Source organism: Necator americanus, chromosome III (genome assembly GCF_031761385.1).
Source record: "Necator americanus strain Aroian chromosome III, whole genome shotgun sequence".
NCBI classification, from domain to species: Eukaryota; Metazoa; Nematoda; class Chromadorea; order Rhabditida; family Ancylostomatidae; genus Necator; species Necator americanus.
In genome coordinates, this window is record NC_087373.1 from 4,207,253 (window position 1) to 4,228,450 (window position 21,198).

The following is a 21,198-nucleotide window of genomic DNA, read 5'->3' on the forward strand; positions in this document are numbered from 1 at the left end:
CGCTAGCTAAACCGCACCGCTTCGATTTCACCGGGATTCATGTCGTTTTGACTCGACTGTATTTGTACTGTACTACTATCTTCTTAGACGTATTATTTTGTTTACTTCGCGAATGTACAGTGATGTTATGCGGAAGTTTACCAGCTTTTTCTTCTCTCTTTTAATGTTCCGTAGGGGAATATACACCAAAATAACCCAAAGTTCCGGTTCACATCACAACCACTTCGAAACACAATCGTGTGTGTTCACATGATATGTCCACGTGCATGTGTATTGACGTGCACATATCCGTTGTAAAGTGAAGAGTGACGATATAAACCAGTCTGTGCAGCCGAGAATTAATACAATTAAATCATTCGTACGTCTGGTTATTATTATTATTATTTTTAATTTGTTTGCGATTTACAGTGTCTCCTAGCGTATTCCAATCTATCAGAATTCCGAAGAAAATTGAAAGGGACTTTTCTTTACTATCCTATATGTTGCCTTTAAGATTTTTTTTGTTGAAAAATTTGAAGGAAAATTTTGAAGCTAAGAGGTTAAGAAATTCATAGAACACAGAGATTCTGTTGAGTTCAAAATTTTCTTTTTGCAGGATAGTCATACCTATCATTCAAATGCAGTAATTATTAGTTAAAAAAAGACTAGGAGGAATTCGAGTAACTCTCACAAAAAAAAATGTTGCCACTCAATCCTTATTACTACGAATCCTGGACAGCAGTAACAGCGTGACGTGTGCGGCGACAAAAACCGATACGCTCAGTTGCGTTAAAGGCATCACCCCACGAATCTGAGGTGGTACGGATTCTAGGTGGAGTATTTTTTATACGGGATAGTAGATTATAGAGAGGGGTGTGATTCCGTCCATTTATTCCTAATTGCCCTTAAAAAAAAGCCCTGGCAGATGTCGCGTGTGCACACGACTGGCGCGCTCCAGTCGAACTCCTTGTAGAAAATAGTGAGTCGGAACGTTCGAAGCTGTATTTTCTACGGCAATCAGAAAGAAATGGATGGAACCACCCCCTCTCCGTAGTCTCCCATCCCGTATACGAATACTCCACCGGAAATCCGTACAGCTAAGATTCGTGGAGTGATGCCTTTAATTTCCAACATAAATACTATGTATCAGTAATCGCTTAGCAAAGAAACACGATACATGATTCATTCGCAGAAAAAAAAAACGAGCATAAAATTTGATGGGATGGGAAGCGTCATTCGCTGTTTAACTGTTTTCACACGTTGTCCACAACCAGTTTCTGTTCTCATGAGTGGAAGATAAACAACTTTTAATGATGTGAGAGGCATTACAAAGTGGTTTAACTTGATACGATCTAAAAATAATTTTAGAACAAAAAAAATTGAACGATAGTGATCATAATTTAGCAAGAGTTCTGGTGCTAGATCCGTCTGTAGACTGCTGTGTGACTCATAAATACTTATAAAAGCATAATACACATTAAATACAAGTTCCTATGGAATAAATCCGGAAATAAATTTAAGGTATAAGTTTAGTAACACCAGCAGAAGAAAGGTAGTAGCGAATACGGCAATTAGCAGCAAATCGTTATCGATCGATAACAGTCACTAGGGCGGATCCCCCTGAGAGGTTTTTAGTACGTAATGTATAAGTACTACAAATTCTTTGCTTCAATGTATCTTAATTCTAGAGACATGCGCTTCTATAGTATGTCGATAGCGATCGGATCAATCAATAATCGTTGACAGAGGTTCAAAAAACATGTCGATAACGATGATGTGGATGGAAGTAGAGGCAACAACAGTAAAGACCCGACCCTATCAGGGTAGGTGAACAAAACAAGTAAGGTAAACACACGGCCCAACCCCAAAGTCATATCAAACGAATCAATATCCATAAAACGCACTACGCACCAAGAAATTACCTATACAGCCAGCTCACCGTGGACAGAAAACAATGCGCATGAAATTAAATGATCGGCTACAATCACAGGGTTTCATTAAAATTGCAAAAATATTGCAAAGACAGCAACGAACAGAGTGCGCTCTTTCGGGCTTACGGTGAATTCAACAGTAGCATGCAACTACTGGAACGCTCGAGATTTGGTAAATAAATCAAAACGTTCATATTTCATGAGCTTAACATTTGAATAAGTGATAATGACAGTAGATGATATAAAACTATTTATGAAGTAACCAATAAGACAAACTTAACAAAAAAAAAACTGGCTGACAACATGTGAAACTGACGATGACAATGACAATGACATCTAAGAAATTCGATAGATTCTTATTTTTTTTACAATTAGGCACAGATTAGACCTTAAACGAATATTGATGATCATGAAGCGATTCTCAATAAGTGATGTCTACGAGGTTAAAACAGGTCAGTCACAGGTCATGGTCGTAACTTAAAAACCTGTGGGCGGCATCCACCACACCCACAACCACACCTTAAGTGGATTATTCACTGCTATCTTGTATGAAATGCTACTTCTTCAACGTCAATTACTTAAAAATCGTGACAACATATGTTCCATGCCAGTAGAACGAAAAAAAAAACTCCTAAATAGGTACCAAAGTCACCGAGTTTGAGAAAAAAACACTAGACATGTTAAAACTGTGGAGGTATAAGCATTTAGTGAATCACCGTAACAGTTATCGGAGGTATAGCAGGTTAAAAGCGAGTTACTAGCATGTTTGATCGAGCAAAACTAAAACTTTCTATAAAAGGTCTAAAACAAAGTGTGTCAGTTGTCCGAGAAAATCACTCGAATTTGATGCCTTGAGCCAGAGGTAAATCTTTGCTGAAGTTAATTGTGCATGTTGATCTGAAAAGAAAAAATTGCAAGAATTCAATCTCTTTCGTTGTTAGATGGATAATAATTCTGAGAACTTGGACAAAAAGTCGAGGTGGAGATGATATTTCGTGAACGGCTAAAATAACCAGTTCCTCACCTCCTCATGTATTGCCTCCAGGAGTCGGAACCAGATTCACGGCCACCACCGGTCTCCTTCTCACCACCAAATGCGCCTCCAATTTCGGCACCAGATGTTGGAATGTTCACGTTAACAATACCGCAGTCACTTCCCTTCGGTCTGTAATTGTGGACATGGTTTCGCCTCTTCTCCTGCTACTTTGTCACTGTTTCACAAAAGTCTTACCCCATCCATTTGAATACATTTTGGATATTATTGGTGAACAGCGAAGAACTCAATCCTTGTGACACCTAAAAATCGCATATGATACATTAAAATTCCATGCAAACGATCGCGTGCCAATTTCTATGCCAATAGACAGCTTGACATAACTTGTGAATTTGAAGAATAACTATTAAAAAAAAACGAAATAAGAACAGATTTAATCTTATCACATAGCAATTCGAAGGCGGAGGAGGCGAAATTCCGAAAATCGCGTTTCTGGCTGAGTTTTGTATTATCTTATACTGACCTCGTTATTGAACTTGATCGCCTCATCCAAATCTTTCACTTTTATGACGTATAGAATTGGAGCAAATGTCTCTCGCATAATTACTGGAGCATCGTGTGGAAGTCCAGTTATAATTGTTGGTAGCACAAAGTTTCCTTCACGTTCCAGGACCTGAATACGTGAATGAAATTCAAAAATGGACCAAATTCCATATTTTGTACCCGTTGAAATGAAACAATTTTTAAAAATTTCGCAGAAATTACCTTTCCTCCATACTCCACTTTACCACCGGTGGCAATTGCTTCTGCCACAGCTGCCTTAAAAAAAACATGAATTTGTCACATCCTCAGTCAATATTAGCCGGAACCACCTTACTTTGTACTTCATCACAGCCACCTCGTTATGCAGAGGACCGATGATTGTGTTTGATTCCAAAGGATCTCCAATTCTCGACTCAAACTGGGCATAGGCACGCTTTACACGTTCAACTACAGTATCGTAAACTGATTCATGTACTAACAGACGCCTAGTCGTTGTGCACCTAAATACATCGCTAATATCCAAACATGAAGTTTAAAAAATATATGTAAAAATATGTTAATTATCATTATTTATTTTAAAAAAATATATTATTATACCATTATTATTATAAAAATATAAAATCACATAATCTTGAATGCTTATGTCAAAATGGTAAAAATCCGCAAAAAAATTCAAAGAAAGACAGATTTCTCGTTAAAATCACGCACTTTTCCAGGTGTGTTTATTAGTTGTTTAGTTGTAGTTCGTTTAGTGGTTATAGTTTTTTACTTTCCCACCTTTGTCCAGCTGTACCAACAGCTGCAAACACCGTTGCCGGTACAACCATATTCAAGTCAGCATCATCATTCACAATTATAGCATTGTTGCCACCGAGTTCGAGGAGCAGCTACAATTGGACGATCGATCGACGATCATAATCACATTACTATAATTAATTCTTAAATCTTCTCAGACCTTTCCGAATCGTTGCTGCACTTGCTGACCAACAATTCGCCCGACTTCTGTCGATCCAGTGAAACTGACCAGATTTACACGTTTGTCCTTCACCAGTGCTTGTCCGACGTCACCCTAAAAACGCCAGTGCAAATCGCTTAATTTTCAGCGCAAAGACGTAACTACATCATTTTATATAAGTTTAGTTGTACTTAAGTACAAGCCAAAAAAATTGTGACCACTCTGCGTCGTTTATAGAAGGAAAACGAAAAGGGGGTTCCTTTTTTTGCAGAATTTCATTGTAGATTCATTGGATAGAGAACGCCTGCGGGAATTCTGTTTGAATTTTTGCCAAGGACATGCCTTGTAGAAGCCTAATGAGAACTATTTCGTCTATGTTCGCATCAAAATGAAATCCCTTCAATTAGAGATCTACAGACTATATGGATAAATTCGCGCGGAAATCATTATTTAGAAAACGTTATCTTAGGGGACTAAAGGAGTAAAGAGGAAATGGAAATGTATTCGAGTGCTCATTTCACTATGAAATGCAACAATAATTCTAAATGAAGCAAGAATTGTTCAATTGCGTAAAATGTTACCTCTCCACAAACAAGTGAGCACAATCCTCCTGGTAAGTTGTTCGCCTTCAGAACTCCTTCAACAAGCCTAGAAAAAGAGGAGTTTGTTTGTCTATCATGGAAAATCGTTGCGATGTTCTAGTCCCCTGACCGAAAACTCACTTTGTCACTGCTATAGCAGTAAGTGGTGTAGATGGAGCTGGTTTCCAAATAACTGAGTTACCGGTTACTAGAGCAAGAGCATTGTTCCATCCGTATACAGCGCATGGGAAGTTGAAGGCGGATATTACACCGACAACACCTTAAGGAAATCTATAAAATCAATGAAGGTACTAAGGTCAACAAATGGAATGCAAGTCGACACAGCAAATTAAAACCTATGGTACAAAAATGATGATTAATTAGTCTTATTACGTAAGAAATGGTATCGAAACAACTGTAGTCTGGTTAAAACGACCTGAAGCTTGGTGCATTTGCGTAAGCGGCTGCGATCGAAGCGGGGCGGTGGGTGAGTTGAGAGGAGACAGTCGCTAGCACCGCTGATCGCTGCAGCCCTAGTGAAGCCAGCAATACCTTGATTCCAACCGCTAGCTCAACCGCGCTGCTTTAAGCGTAGCCGCCTACGCAGCTTCAGGCCGTTTTGACCCGACTATACCTACTGTTGCGTGGTTACGGCTCTGAACCGCATTTCTCAGCCGGGGTTTCGTTCTTCCTATATTTTTGTGGACGGATACTTGCAAAATGGCAGATATGACCCTAATGCACATGGCAGCGGAGAGAAATCACCACTGCGATGAGGATATCTCTTTAAAGAAAACAAAAGATAATATTTTGAATTAATATCAATTAATTTATAGATCCATTGTGAAAGATCCTGTCTTGCTCATCTTACTGCATGACACCTTTGGCGGAGATTTAAATTGGCGAAAGAAAGGAGAACCAATCAAGCAGGAAATAAAAGCCATCTGCTGTACAACAATTCCGAACTCACCCAATGGATTCCACTGCTCTAGGAGAGCGTGTCCTGGCCTTTCGGATGGCAAAATTTGCCCATTAAGTGATCTTGACAGGCCAGTAGCATAGTCACAAATGTCCACGTACTCTTGTACTTCGCCGACACCTTCAGGAGAAATCTTGCCCATCTCCATGGACACCTATAAATAGCCAAAAGTACAAAAATCACAGTAAAAGGATCTACACTTGCAACAACAGTCTACTTACTAGTTTACCCAAATTCTGCAATTGCGATCGTAGTTTGTCGCCAATCTGACGAACAATTTCACCTCGCCGTGGAGCGGGAACCTCACACCAATGCTAAAAGTAAACGAAAATTTAAGCAGACAAGTACTGCAAAACTTCAAAAAAGGTATCCATATAAATACAAACAATTACGAATTACCTCATAAGCCTTATGTGCCTCCTTTACAGCAACCTCAAAATCCTCTACAGTTCCATTTTGAACCTAAAGTTAGTCATATTATTCTAATGAATTATTCAGTTTTGTTTTATGGGAATAGTGTATCTTTTTCTTTGAAAAGGGTACCCTTTTTTATTTTTTATTTTACTTTTTTATTCCCATATAGAAAGTATCCATCGCAACATAGGTCTCTATCACACCCAAAACATGGCTTTTAACGTAGATTCGATCGTTACTTATTGCTGATTTGACTACATCTGATTTTTCAAAAGAGGTGTCAGTAACGTTCAAAGAAAATCCCACTAAATTCAAATAAGTTTTCAAATAACGAATAAGACGCGAAGTAAATCTAGAATACAAAAATAAGTCAAAACGACATGAAGCCTGGTGCAGTCACGCAAGCGGCTACGCTCGCAGCGGTGGGGTGGAGCTAGCGGTTGGAATCGGGGTGGGACTATCGCGAACTTCAGCGCTGAGTGACGCTAGCAAGGGTCCCCCTCGATCCCAAGCTTCCAGTGCAGCCGCTTGAGTAATGGCACCGAGCTTCATGTCGTTGTAATGTAAGAAGAGTGCAGGAAAGAACAGAATATAATGCATTCAATACAATTCTTAAAGAATTCAATCCTGTGGAATTAGTGGCTATGCATTAAGAAGGGTACCGATTTTGAAGTCTTAACTCGCATTAAGAAATCATTTGCAGATAAATGAATAACTAGGTCCCGGATCTAATCTTCTGCCAAGATCAACCGAGTCCATTTACCCAAATAAATACACTAAGATTTGTTAAGAACTCACGTTAGCGATTGGTTTGTTGTTTGCTGGGCACACTGACTGGATAACTGCACCAGAAGCAGCCCATTTTCCATGGAACACGCCGCAGTTGTTCTCTGAGAGCCCAAGTTCTTTCAGAAACGCGTATTTCCCGTCGTTTACGAGGTAAGACGCCATTCTGGTGTTCTGCAAGACGACTCGTCGCGTACCGAACAACACACACTTCGTCAGCATCACTACAACATCTGAACGATAGTAGCAGGCAATGCGGACAGTGCACAGCCAAATCACATCGCAATCGCAAAAGGTCATTTTAGATTAGATTCGCAAACAAAGCAAAGCAGATACAAATCGATTATTGCGCAAGAAAAGTGCAACCGAGCTTCTATCAATGAATTTTTGCAGAATTTCAGCCTGCGTTTAAAGAAAATCAGGGTGAAACTGGAGCAAATTTCAGGACAAAACCATTAATTGGTGATCGAATCTAAAAAGCGAATAAAGCAACAATAGTAATTACAAAAGTTGATCAAGATGAACTGCTGATCACTAAGAAATTTTTTTCTCGGAATTTAAATGGATCGTTCATTAGACGGCTTCGGATCGGAATACTAGCAATACATTATCTATTTTGAACGTACAATGCTCCCATTTGCATCCGTTATAATCCTTTTTAATCGAAAAAAAAAATCAGAAAGATAGTATTCTTAAATCTCGACAGAAGTTATGCTTCCCTCTGCATACTCTTCTTACTATTTAAAGCATAAGAACAAAAAAAAAAAGTTGCAGACATTCTTCGAGAAACAAAGCAAAAAAAAACACCAGTAAATATTACTGCTCAGAGCGGACGTAGTGAACAGGAAAAAAAAAAACATCAGTAAATATAACTGCTCAGAGCGGAGTGAACAGAAAATACGAGACGCTAGAAAATAGAAAGAAAATGCCAAAAAAATAATACCCAGATTATACGGAATGTTCAGGAGAGAGGTTCACAATCTTCAATAAACTTAACTTTAACTTTCTAACCAAACATATCTCATCAGTTCAGCGGAAACTCGCGTATGAGTGTGTAAACGGTAGCAAATGCTGCTCATGGAAAACACCAGGCATACCGCGTGATTCCCGTTCAGCAATGACAGAGTACATAATGAGGGTGCATCGAACAAATTTTCGTCATCAAATCATCAGGTTTTCACTGATGCATATATATATATATATATATATATATTTTTGATATTTTCACCGCTGAATTTACTCTACTACTTGTCCTCATAAAAAGTAGCTGTGAAGCTGTACAAAGTGCGCGCTGTACAACCTTCATCTTGTCAATTCCATGCTTCTCTCAATGAAAAAAAAGAAGAAAATACACATAAAAACAAACAGCAATTGTAAGTTTGAGCTCGATCTAACACAGACGTGTGCATATGAAGTAAAAGTAAAGGAAATTCTCAATCCTTTAGGCATCCTAAGTGGAGTTAGTGTTGCACTGACATGAAGTCAGGAAAAGACGAATAATAATGGCGAAAACTAACCCCGTCTCGGCAAATATACCGTACTGAAAACCCTGTGCTAGTTCTACCCACCACAACAAAGCACTATTAATACTTTCATTCTCTTTTGCTCTAGATCTCATGAAAGTGTATTCACTCGGAAAATAAATCGACGTTAAATAATTGAACACTATTGGTTTTACCTTCACCAACAGATCCTGATCTTCCAACTAAATAATTACCACCATAGTTATCTCGACGAGTAGAAAAAAAAAACAGTCATTCTTTGCGCCCCAAAACGCTATAGAGGTCATACACAGAATAAGGATCAAATCAGTAGTTTTCAATATCTTCCATCCTCTAATCAAAGTAGTTACACGGACGAAAAACAGGATACTCTAAGATCCACTAAATCAAACAGCACAATTTGGCAAAATAGCAACACCAAAGAGTGTAGGTTAAAACTTGCGATGCTTATCTAAAAGCGCATCGCTCGAGGAGCCGCCACCGCCCACTCATCAACGAAAAGGCCTTCAGCGTACCGATAAGAACAACAGCATTTGAAAAACTTACGCGGAGTTGATTGGGTTAAAGGGGAGAATGAAAGAAGAAGATTGTCTTTTTGTCAAATCCATCAGCTAAAATATGGATAGTTTAGATCGCTTTAGATAGCCAATTTGCGAAACGGTGGAAGGTAAATCTTCTTAGTATGAACAACAATCCTACTATTTCGACTTCCAGCTGCACATGAAAGACATGGAAGCTGTACATTCACCTTAAAATGATAGAAACCTATTCACAACGTCTTAAAAACCAAATCTACTTCCCTAAGTCCTTCCGTACCTCTAAATTAAAAAAAAAAAAACAACAACAAAAGAAGGAAGATTCCATAGATGATCCATAGATGATATCTGAACAAGCGCGTAACAGAGATCTTCTATTCGATCTGCCCAAATTTTAGGGCTAGGAAATGTTCGAATCCTAAACATCGAGCGGGCATCACTGAGATTACGTTGCACAAAGATCCACGTACCGTTTCCGTAAATAACCAAACCGATGATTTGCAGTTGCAGCTTTCGTTCGATCCCTTCATCCTCGATATTTTTCTTCAGGTAACAAAGTAATATGATGAGGTTACAGGATATTTCATTATCATCACAAGAAATGAATTTGTTGTTGTTTCTCTGGAAATTCTACAGGTTGGGCTTGTACTCTTTTCATTTCGATTTTTAACTTTAACAATAACATTCATATAGCAAACTTTATTTTATAATCAAACCGTTCATTATCAAACCCATTTCTTATAGGCTGAAACGACATAGTCGTAGTGTACAATCGAACGAAAATACCAGAATCAGCTTGATACGTAGCATTCATCAGAAACAAATAGGCTATAATTTGTCTTAGGTAATTAATTTTACAGCTCATTTATAGATAATGAAGTCCGAAACCCGAATGAGTAGATTAGTTAGAAAAAAAAAGAAGTGATACAGAAAACAAAGTATTAATATGTGAAAATACAAAGATAAACTAGTAAGTATCCTAATTACGCATCTTAACTCCACTTAGTATTTCATTTAGAAAAATAGTCTCTCTCCAGAGAAATAAGGGTTTTAAAGAGAGATAAATATCATAAAATATGCTAAATTATCACAAAGTTGATGTCTAAGAAGGTTACAGATATTGTCGATGTAAGAAAGTCGTAATCATTCGCGATTTTCAAACATCTACAGTAAGTCGGTGTCAAACATGCTGTGTCGGCGTTACGCGTTACGTACCCGGCGGCGCCGCTCTGTCGCGCTGCACATAACACGTCCGCCATCGATCGTACACTAGTGAGGTTTAAAGACTGATCCAAGGAATACAAATAAAGGATAGGATACCCTCAGATTTCCTTTTAAACATTCAAAGTACTTGGTTAGAGGTAGCACAACGCAACCGAATGTGACATTTGAAATTATTGATTTTTAGATCTTGAAGGCACATCTTGAGAACATGGGGATTCTCAATCTAGTTAAATTTCCCCACGCTCACTAATAGTTTCATTAGTTTGTGTTTGTAACCATATTAGATATTCAAATTCAAAGAATTTAAAATTCACCTGAGCGGCCAGGAATTTCATTTTCAAATCATGAATTAAGCGATAGGACCGATTTAGACTCAAAACTGAACGAGTGGGGAGAATCATTCTAGTTCTTTTTTCAAGATCTGCGTATTCGTTTGCATTCCTAGGACCAGCATTTCCATGAGTGTTTGAAGAAAAGTATTACAATCAAACCTGCTAACAACAAAGATGGAAATTTCGCTAATTATAGTAATATTACATCATTTGCACGACTAAACAGAACTATCACAATCGAATGAGAAAGAATAATGATGAATAGGACTAAATAGCCATTTTGATGAAGCCTACGATGACATTAGCGCATAGGAGAAACGTTCCCAACGTGAGAATCAGTGAAATCAGCTGTTGACGGCGCCTAAACACAAAATACCAACAAACATGCAAATTTAAATATGTATTGAGGAGAAGCAAAAGCAAACATGGCAATAAAACGCTTGATAAATGGAAAAAATTAGTAGTGATTTCCCCCTAAATAGCACTAGGATGCCTCTAGATACGTGCTCACTATGTACAGTCAGAAGATAGCGAAAACATTGCATTTTAGCTTTTCTGACATCGTTTCTCAATTTTACATAACGAGGTCAAAACTTTCATTTAAAAAATTTGAGGATAAAAATTAAACTCACCGTCTTGCAAACATCTTAAAAGCCCAATTTACACACGTGATCACTATATATTGTCCGTCAAGTGCATAACAAGGCACACTATTAAGTAAACCCAGTGCCAATGAGAGGGTGAAAAGGTACTTCGGTACCAATTCCACCGACTCAGCCCAATAGTGAGGGATCCATGAGAGTCTGGCAACCAGTGGATCGATCCTAACATAAGTGATAAGCTGAAAACAGCACAGATTAGTCAAACTTTCATTATTCGTTAATTATAGTGTTCATTTGAACCTCATCCAGATCGCCCACATACAGAACAGGTCGTTGGTGATTCTTCACCGTTATTCTGGCCAACTGGGTTCCATTGAACAAGGCGGGAAAAACACATACTCGCTCGTCTCCTTCCGCGTTCTCAACACGTTGCTTTTTCCCAACAGAAGAAAGGGCCGTTAAAGAACTTACCTTAGCACAACTCGTAGTGTTACTACAACTTGGCTGTGAGGTAACATATTGTGCTGATAGGCAACTAAATCGTTTGGAACGTTTCCGTTTCTCACGGATGACCTCTTGAGCGGGCTAAAATCAACCAAACTAGCGCAAACCAACGCAATACACACGTATCACGTCATCCTCACCTCCACTGATCCAACACGAAGGACCTTATTCAGTGAGTATGCTTTAGTGACGAATTGCTTGGTGGTTATATCAAGCATCGTCTCAAAACACATGTGAGCATGCGTGATATTCGTGAAGTCATCGCAGCAATGCAGTTCATCCAAAGAAATTGACGTCTGAAAAAAAATAAAGGTAAGATAAAATATCTGGAAAAAGCTATCGAGTATTTGAATCTTAAGTCTCTTTTCTCCTTAGAACGCATGTCTCCTCCAACTTCAACCTAGACGGGAAGCGAAAAAAAACATAAGAAACTCATTTCGCCTTAAAACTCGTCTCTAAGTACAGCTAATTTTAGCTGAGCAATTTCTCTATTCTAGCTCTTCTTCACTGAAAAACTATCTCCCATAACAACGAGAATGTAAGGGGGTCTTTACGATTCACTATCTTCTTTCTCTAATTTCTAATTTTTTTTCATCTAATTACCGCAATTTGCCGCCAGAGCGTGAATAAAGGCAAAGCTTCCATTAAGTCATCTGTGTTTTTGGTGTATTCGAAGGAATGATTTCAGGAAGAAAATGCCAAGAAGCGTGTGCGTACCAACACAATAAATTTTGAGCGCGATCAATAGGATGAAAATAAATAACGGTAACTTTTTTGCTTTATTAATAACAAAAGTGCTGTGAGCAGCATTTCTCTTCTCATCGTTACCAACTAATTTTGATAAAAACGCATGATTTGATAAAAACGTTTTTTCATCAATGCTGCCTCAATGTTTGGCTCCGTTCAAGAGTTCCCCCTTAAAAGCCCGAAAACAACACATGAGATATGAATAATTCGCGTATCAGTATTAACAGTTCCTTTATAAAGGTAACATTTCTCCAGTTTTTTTGCCGCGAAGAACCGATCACGTCAATATTGTAAGAAATAAGTAAACAACAAGATAGTGTAGACAAACAAACTAACACACCTTTGTCGCTAGCGATGCCTCAACAGTACTGCGCGGCACGCATTGACCATGTTTTTCTTTCTCCAGATGCCGCACACATTCCCTCCAATCTTCTTGTTTTCGTATCGCGCAGTCATCAATAGATACTACAACGTTCCCCGCTGACAACCCACCAGCACCATACAAGCCGGAACGTGAATCAACGCCTAACAAAAGCGCATTAGATGATGAAAAATACGATTGCCGCGAATGCCACCGCACCTGTAACAGTAACTCCATTGCCTTGACTGAAGAACGGAGACAAAAAGTACGGCGTCCAGAGGAACATTAAATACGCCACACCGGCCAACACAATATTGTGCCAGATACCTCCTCCGAACACCTCAAGACGGTGGCGAGGATGACTGCGTCCTAAAAGGGTTCTGCTTACTGAGACAAATACATGGAATAGTCTAAAAGAATATAAAAAGACAGTTCAATCTCTTTCATTTTTTTGGCGAAAACAGAAAAGAAACTCTTGATCGCCTCTGACAGAGAATTACCATATTAGAAATAATTAAACTGTTTTCGTTCCCATAAACATGCGTCCAATGTTTCGACAAACAGGTTTCTAGAACGACATCGCAAGTTTTTATTCCGAGAACGTTTTTCGAAAACAAAAGGAAAGCAGGTGGCGAGAAAGGAGGAAGAAGAGGACGAACAAACCGCATCAGAACCGAAAAAAAGAAACGAAAGAACGTGAAACTTACTCAAAGACTCTGGATCAATGTCCGTGAATGCTCCAGGATACAAGCCAAGCAAAAACAATCCGAAGCCGTTAACTCGAACATTATAGGTCTTTGCTGCGGAGGAATGTCCAAGCTAAATAAGAAAAATGAATCTGTGGATGTACATTTCACAACAAAGAAAGAACTTAGATTTAAAAAAAATCAGTGTAGAAGTGATTCAGGAGATACGAATCAGAAATATCTGTTTAGGTTTACTCTCGGTAGTCAAAGTAAACGAAGTCAAATGAAAAACAATTCAATGTTAATTGGAAAAAAGAGGACTTCCGCACACCTCATGTATTATAGCTGCTGCCGCCAATACCACCATGAAAACAGGTATATGACTCCACGGCAAATTCACTCCAGGGATGATCGGTATGAGACCTAAACATTTGTAAATTGTTTGTTGTGAATGAATTTATTACAAAAGCAAATGTAAAAAAGAGAGAAAGAAAAGATTAACGTACCTGTTTCTGAATCAGCTGATCCATCAAGAACGTCAAACTCTTCCGTCGGTGGTGGAGGAAGGTCGTCAGGAGTTGGTGCCTTAATCAATATCACACACAATTTAGCACTTTTAAAGCAGTAAAAGAAAGAACAGGAAAAAATAGAAAAGTTTTCACAAGCGAAATAAAGTAGCCAGAGTTACAACGTTTGTAGATTGTTCCCTTTCATACAATGTTGTTATATAAATAAGAATCACCTCTGTTCGAATAAGTGCTGCGATTGGATGAGGTATTGATCGATATGGTGCTACTTTTGGTCGTAATGATAGCAAATACGAAACATCTGAAGGCGACATATGAGATAAAACAAGTCGAAAACAGCAGAAAATTGTCATTCTAGCTGCGTAAATAAATACACAGAAACATTTATACAAAGACAGTAGGATATCATTCATGGAATTCTTTTCAATCAATGAGAAATGAACAGAAAGGAAAGAAAGACGTCGAAAAAAGTCAATGAAAGAAGAATGCATCAGAAAAGAAGTTCAAGCTAACCAACCTCGATAGAGAAGGTGGGACAAGTAGACGGAGATGCCGACGAGGCATACAAGTGCTGTCAATGCTCCAAACGAGAACCATAACGATTTCAACTTCCGGCTAACATCCACTTCATTAGGAGCCGTAAGATAGCCACCATCAACGTAGCGTGTTGTATAGACTCGAAGCTATAAAGAAACATTAGGACGGACAGAACATAACAATGCAGTGAAATCGTATTTATCAAGGAATTGTTCCGAACACAATACGCGGTGAAGCCGAAAAATGTTGAACTGTGTTGAACCATTTTGAAATTTTTGTTCAGTGTGAGAGTCAGCCGCCATATTTGCATCATTTTAAATAGCTGAAGTGATGGCGAAGAAATTAAAACCCCTGCATGAAAATACAATGTGGAAAAAAGGCCCAAATGGAGAATATATTGGTTTTTCCGGTACCAAAATTAGGTTTTCGAGCGCAGCGATTGTTACTAGTAAAAACGAGTGATGATAAAACTCAGCAGCAGTTAGGAACAAACCAGATTAATCATCCCTTTACGCAGAATTTCAAGTCACAATAAATTTGAAAAACTAAACAACCGTCGAAGTTTTTAGAGATAACAGACAACTTTTCTAAGTAGTTGGGTCACACCCGAAATTTCATATGTACTGTAGTGATCTAATAATTCGACGCCGACTATATTATATATGTATTTACGTTCCAATACGGTGAACCTATTTTAAGGTGAAACAACCATGAAAAAAGGAAAAGTTGGAGCTTTCTGTGTAATACTTAACAATTTTTACAAAGCAAATAAGAAAAAATAAAACAGGTTGATCAACTGGGATTCTAAAGTTGTTAATAGGGGATTTCTTGTAGTTAGCGCGCACCAATTCTACACATGGACAGAACTTGGTACTTCTGCTAAAGTAAGTAAAAAAAGAACCTTGAGTCATAGCTACATGACACTGCATCCTCTGGGAGAAAAACAAGGACTATTTTGTTTTTTTTTTTCTCCCGAAGTTTGTTCTTTCTGTTCTGTGCTGCAGATAAACAGATAACAAAGCAAACAATGCAATACAAAATAGTACAAAATGTTCCATTGAACTTGCAACGAAAAGAGATGCAAAGTATTTCAAAGTATCAGGATTTCAATTGTTCCAGCAGCTTTGGGGAAAAATTTTAGAAAACTCGGGCACTCATCTTACAATTAAGATTTTACGGGTGAGAAGTAAAGTGCTTGTGCATAAACACCGTTAATCTTTGAAGGTTGCAAGCAAATAACCAGGAAGCACACTTTTGAAAGAATCATTGAGAATTGTACAGTTCTGAACAGAATGTGCTAAAATGCGAATCACTATTATTTGTGCAAGAATAACATCTAGCCATTTACGTTAAACGACATCTCCTATCCTAAAGAAAAAAGAAAAAAAATAAGTAATGCAGAGTCAACCATATCAAATCCGAAAAGCTCAAGATGGATAAGACCAGAGCAAATCCAAATAAATTCAGTGCAGATTAGTTCAACAGGCTCAAACTGATCTTGAAATGGAGGGGGCTGTTGTAGGAGAACACGAGGAAAGGATGATACGAATAAAATTAAAGGACGAACCTGAAAAGGGGACACCTCCAGGCCGTATTTGTTGGCAAAATTCACGTAAGGAGTGAAATTTTTCACGCGTAGCACGTAGTCGAGCAGAAACACCGAACTCCATGAAATCAAAAAGTAACTTAGCGCTGTAGTGAACAGCATCGATTGTATGGAATTCCGCACTTAGCCGTGTTTTCGTCTCATTGTGCTGGATCGGTCGGAATAAATCTAGATTGGGATTTTGCATAATAGTACATTGTATACATTTCGAAGCCTGTCAGTTACTAAAGATTTTAAACTAGATATGCTTGGTAGCTTTTTACCACTCCACGACTGAACACAATGCTAACAAAAATAATCGATATTTATTGACGAAATAATAACAATGAACATGCTGTAGTTTTTTGGGACGATGGTTTTTCTTTTAAACAAAAAAAGCAATCACAATACAATACAGAATAAATGAAATGTATACTGACAAAAAAAAAACTTATGACATCACATAGGTAAAACAGTAAAAGGCGAGAAACGTTGGAGGAACACCGTATGATGATAATACAATGATACACGATATACACAGGAACGTGTCGTAGAAAAAGGAGTTTACATGGTACGGCTGCTCCTTCACCTCTCTGGAAAGAAAAAGGATTAAACTAAGAAAAAATTCGATTGATTAAAACGAGAAATAGTGCTCAACAGTTAAATGATTCTGTAGTGGATATAGGAATAACATCAACGATGAGAAACTCTCGACTGCAAAACACAAATGCATCGAGGATTATTTCACACAAAACAAAATAGAGGAATCCAAACAAAAATGTGGTTGTATCCAAGAATAGTAGCAAAAAGGGTGAACTCTGATCGAAAAGCTCTAAAAAGTGAGTGCGAAGGTGAGTAGTGATGGTAATAATGAACGAGATTTTTAATGGATAAATGTAATTCTGTCACGTGAATGGTGCACCACTTCGATAAAAATTGGAAATAATATAAAGTTCTACTGCTGTGACATTTAAATCCGAAAAGAAGATGATAGGACCAATTCGGAGAATGCAAACGTAAGCAAAATTATACAGTGACGAAAATAATTGTTTAAGCGAATGAATTAAGAATTTAAGGAATTAATTCAAGACAAAACTCACCTCCGAGCCAGAGAGCAACATTTCGATTTTTTGTAGAAAGGCGATTCCTGCGTTCTTCAGTTGTGAAGTGGTCAAGTACTTTTTAGCAGAGACTTTAAGCATAACAACGGACGTAATCCTGAATGCTCTAGAATTTCTCTCGCTATAAAGAGCTACCATACAATAACTTGTGAAAAAAAATGGTGCAGAACAAAATCTATACCTTCGAACAACTTCATCCAATATCTCCTTCCTGGTTACAATGGAAACAACTCAGATTGTACTTTAAATTCGTCGTCGTATGCTTCAATATTACAGTAAAATACGCCGTGTAAACAAGGGATTCTATGCCCTTTCATCAGAAGGAAATCGATGCGCTGGGCACTTTTAGCGATAGCAAAGGCGAGAATCATACGACAACATACAATAGAACAGAATACATATTAACACATAAGCATGAAAATGGAAAAGAAGTAAGCCGGAATAAATGTGTTCATTTTGAGAAATAACAAAGGGAAATCTTCGACACAACAAAATATTGCAAGGAATTCCCCAACTGAACGCTATTTCTTAAGCGGCCGATGTTTAAGGAAAGAGTCTAAAGTGGAAATATGCTAATGAAAAACTCATGTACATGGAAAAGTGACTTTAACACAGCCTTTTACGGATTTTGGAGAAAGAAAATCATTTCTAAAAGAAAAAAAATCAACTGGAGATATCAACGAAGATGCGATTAAAACAATTGCTCTTTGCACTAGGAAATATCTTTGAGGGGAAAAAATAACCTCATTCCGACATATGCAATTTTGAGGTCAGCGTCGTCATCGTCGTCGTCGTCGCCGCCGCCGCCACCGCCGCTGCGGTCCCGGAATAGTGCCGCCGAATCCACGCCGCGACGTCGCGGCCTGCGTCATGTCGATTCAGTGCAGTGTCTTCTGAAATCGTATCGTTGTCGCTGTTCTCTCTTCTCGTCACACTATCTATTCATCTTTAATTCACGTGTAATTTCACACACTCTTTTCCCGATGTTCTTTAATAATAGTTGAGAATAGCGAAGTAGAGACGAAAGCGTTAGCATTGATCGTTCGTTTTTTTATGAATTCATTTTGTGATGTGAGAGAAATGACGTGAAATGTGAAAGTTGATTGTGTCGAACTTATGCACTTTTCTAACAATTTTTATTTGCTTTTGTCTCTGCTGCGTTCCCTGCAAAAACATTACAAAGTTGGTGGTGACGTAGCCGCAAAGTTCAATTTAATCGGAAACTTTACTCTATTTTGCAATTGAGATGACAGTGCAATCGTAGTTGAGAGAAATTTAGAGATTTGAGCACTTTGTACAGAAGTACAACACAACATTACATTTAAATTACGTAAAAAGTTAGTAGTGCTACTCTGTCCAAAGTTGCAATTACAACATAATTTCGACGCTTAAATGAACAGTCAAGTCGAAAATTCAAGGTATGTGCTGTGTTTGCAGAATAAGATTAGCGTGTAAATAAACAGGTTGCTAGCTGTTATTCTTGAGTTGCTAGTGTGATTATGAGAAGAAACGCTTATGTTGAATTTACAGAGTAGTATTTTTGTGGGAATTTATTTGAAGGATTCATCAATGCTAACATTTCTATAGCAGGGTCTAAACGACATGAAACACGGTGTAGTTGCGGAAGCAGCTGCGCATGAAACGGCGCGGTGGTGCGTAGCGATTGGGATCTTTATCAACACCATTCTTTGTTCGCTCTCGTGGAGCTAGCGTTGGTCCCACCACGGTTCAAATAGCTAGCTCAACCCCATCGCTTCGAGCGCAGTCGCTTACGCAACTGCACCAAACTTTAGGTCGTTTTCACCTGACTATAGCCCAAGGCTAGATCATATCTCATAAATAAAAGGGTAGTACCAGAGAACAGAATTTCGCTTTCATAATTCCTCACAAAGGAAGACAAGAAACTAGGAAATTAAGATCTTCTTCGATTTTTTAAAATCCTATTTTTGGATCAGATGACATGTTTTTGTTCTACTAACTATCGCGCTCCATTGCTAATCAAACACTTCTCGTATATTCTTTTCTTTCTCTTTTCAACGAAGGAGTTTGTTCGAAATTTTCACAATCTTTCAATTTCAATTTCAATCGCCACACATTAACCGCTTTGAAAGTTCTTCCCCCTCTCCCACCTTTGTTTTTAAGAACCAGTCCTAATGATAACGCTTGTGTTTCTTATCACTGTATGACCTTTTTTTCAAGGTGGGTGTGCAAAACAGGACGAGAGCTGCCTTTTTTGCATACCTACCTTCAAAAAAAGGTCGAACACTGCTATGTGTATTTAATAACTATACCACCCTGTTTTCCTCATGTTTAAGAGCACCGATGAGCTACGCGTCCTTCGCAAATCCTTTAAATTGCACCGTAAATGCCCAGTAAATGAGGAAAGCTGGCTGGTATTACTGTTAAAGAAGGTACCCATGAAATGACCGGTTCTGGCAGGAAGATACTGCACTTATGAAGCGACTGATTACAGTATGGATACGTCCTTGCCATGTAATGCATGTTAAGACCAAGGTGAACTTAGGGCCCTGGAGCTCCATGGGTTCAATGCGGTCGCGGATGAAATGCTTCGATATCGACTGGAAACGATGGTGCCTCATATTAGAAAAAAAAACATATTTAATTGAAAAAATGGCAGCTGTACGCACTTGAACGTCTCACGCTGCGCTGAAAAAAGGATATGACTCAACTACTAATGCTTTTTGCAAAAAAAAGCACGATGTAATAAAAACTACGCAGATGCACAAGATTTGCATGAAATAGAGAGGAAGAAAATGAAAATGGAAAGAACAGTGATGGGATGAAAGTATGTTTCTGTACTTGTGCAACACATTAGATCCTAACAGCGCAGTGTGTGCAGGTCGTAATTCATGTGTGTTTCCTAGCAAGAATGAACTTTCTTAGGAGGTTTACAACCTGTTTTTCCTATGAGTTTCCAAATATCACTTCTACTTCGTGTTTGAGTTTTTCAGTTTTTTGAACAATTGATATTCGAATCCACAAGTTCCTTGAGAGTAGGGACCCGCAGGGTCCCACACTCATAAAATTTCCACTTTTACTCTATTTTATCTCTCTGCAGTTTCGCGTGATGGCATCGATGTGACTTTGTTGGTTACGGAGTCACCAAAGATACCGTGTTCAAGAAATTATTCCTTGATCTGTATTATTTCTATGGTCTTTACTACATTCCTATGGATTAGCATCAAGAATTATCGATCCGGCTTCGTTTGCTTATCTCAGCTCCGGCTGTTTAATCTACTGTCAACGCACGCTGACAGATGGTGGCATATACTCCGTAGTCCTCAAATATCACTTAGATGGGGGATAAGGTGATGGTATTCATAAACGGTAACATGTGCGAACCACATAGTTTTGTGCAAAATTCGCAAAAGTCATTCTGTTCCAGATCCTAGACTAATAATATGCTTAAGTGGCTAGTGTAGTTGGAAAGAAGTTCCGCTGTCTTCCCGATCGATCGGAGGTTGGAATCGGCCCCAGCACTCACCAAGCCTTTGATCCCTCCAGGATCCATTAATTGGTATCAGTCTTGTCTGAGAGGATAAAAACACTGATTTCGCACATCGACTAGCCTCCGCAAGTCATTGTATAGGTCAGTTACACGTTCGTAAACCTTAAACGATTCTGAATTGAAGTGAACGTAGTGGTCCTTAGCGGACTTATTGATGCCGCGCGCTTCACTCTTAATATGTCTGGAAATAAGTCCGCTCAAAAATTCGCTGTAACGATTTGTGCCGCGCTCCATGATTGCATG

General features: G+C 38.5%; 2 protein-coding genes across 3 annotated transcripts; both read right to left on the reverse strand.

Annotated features, from left to right (window-relative positions):
* Nucleotides 1-2,743: 2,743 nt before the first annotated feature.
* Nucleotides 2,744-9,730, reverse strand: RB195_008572 (uncharacterized protein; the record flags this gene model as incomplete). The annotated part of the gene is made up of 15 exons (XM_013439574.2): nucleotides 2,744-2,807; nucleotides 2,935-3,075; nucleotides 3,142-3,206; nucleotides 3,428-3,577; nucleotides 3,670-3,723; nucleotides 3,782-3,947; nucleotides 4,225-4,334; nucleotides 4,403-4,516; nucleotides 4,984-5,050; nucleotides 5,125-5,263; nucleotides 5,954-6,116; nucleotides 6,184-6,276; nucleotides 6,362-6,424; nucleotides 7,175-7,336; nucleotides 9,671-9,730. The coding sequence occupies 15 exons, from the start codon at nucleotides 9,728-9,730 to the stop codon at nucleotides 2,744-2,746; spliced, it is 1,611 nt and encodes a 536-aa protein (XP_013295028.2).
* A 1,293-nt stretch (nucleotides 9,731-11,023) lies between these two features.
* RB195_008573 (uncharacterized protein) lies at nucleotides 11,024-18,462 on the reverse strand (the record flags this gene model as incomplete). Of its 2 annotated transcripts, XM_064195138.1 has the most annotated exons (18): nucleotides 11,024-11,117; nucleotides 11,389-11,597; nucleotides 11,659-11,778; nucleotides 11,830-11,943; nucleotides 12,003-12,158; nucleotides 12,950-13,134; nucleotides 13,190-13,339; nucleotides 13,678-13,789; nucleotides 13,988-14,079; nucleotides 14,163-14,241; nucleotides 14,399-14,484; nucleotides 14,701-14,866; nucleotides 16,288-16,384; nucleotides 16,810-16,898; nucleotides 17,406-17,523; nucleotides 17,608-17,637; nucleotides 18,170-18,289; nucleotides 18,398-18,462. In XM_064195138.1, the coding sequence occupies 18 exons, from the start codon at nucleotides 18,460-18,462 to the stop codon at nucleotides 11,024-11,026; spliced, it is 2,082 nt and encodes a 693-aa protein (XP_064046282.1). The 2 variants fall into 2 exon arrangements, with proteins under 2 accessions (XP_064046282.1, XP_064046283.1); XM_064195137.1 differs by lacking the exons at nucleotides 16,810-16,898; nucleotides 17,406-17,523; nucleotides 17,608-17,637; nucleotides 18,170-18,289; nucleotides 18,398-18,462 and having other exon boundaries at nucleotides 16,288-16,428.
* Between the last annotated feature and the right edge of the window lie 2,736 nt (nucleotides 18,463-21,198).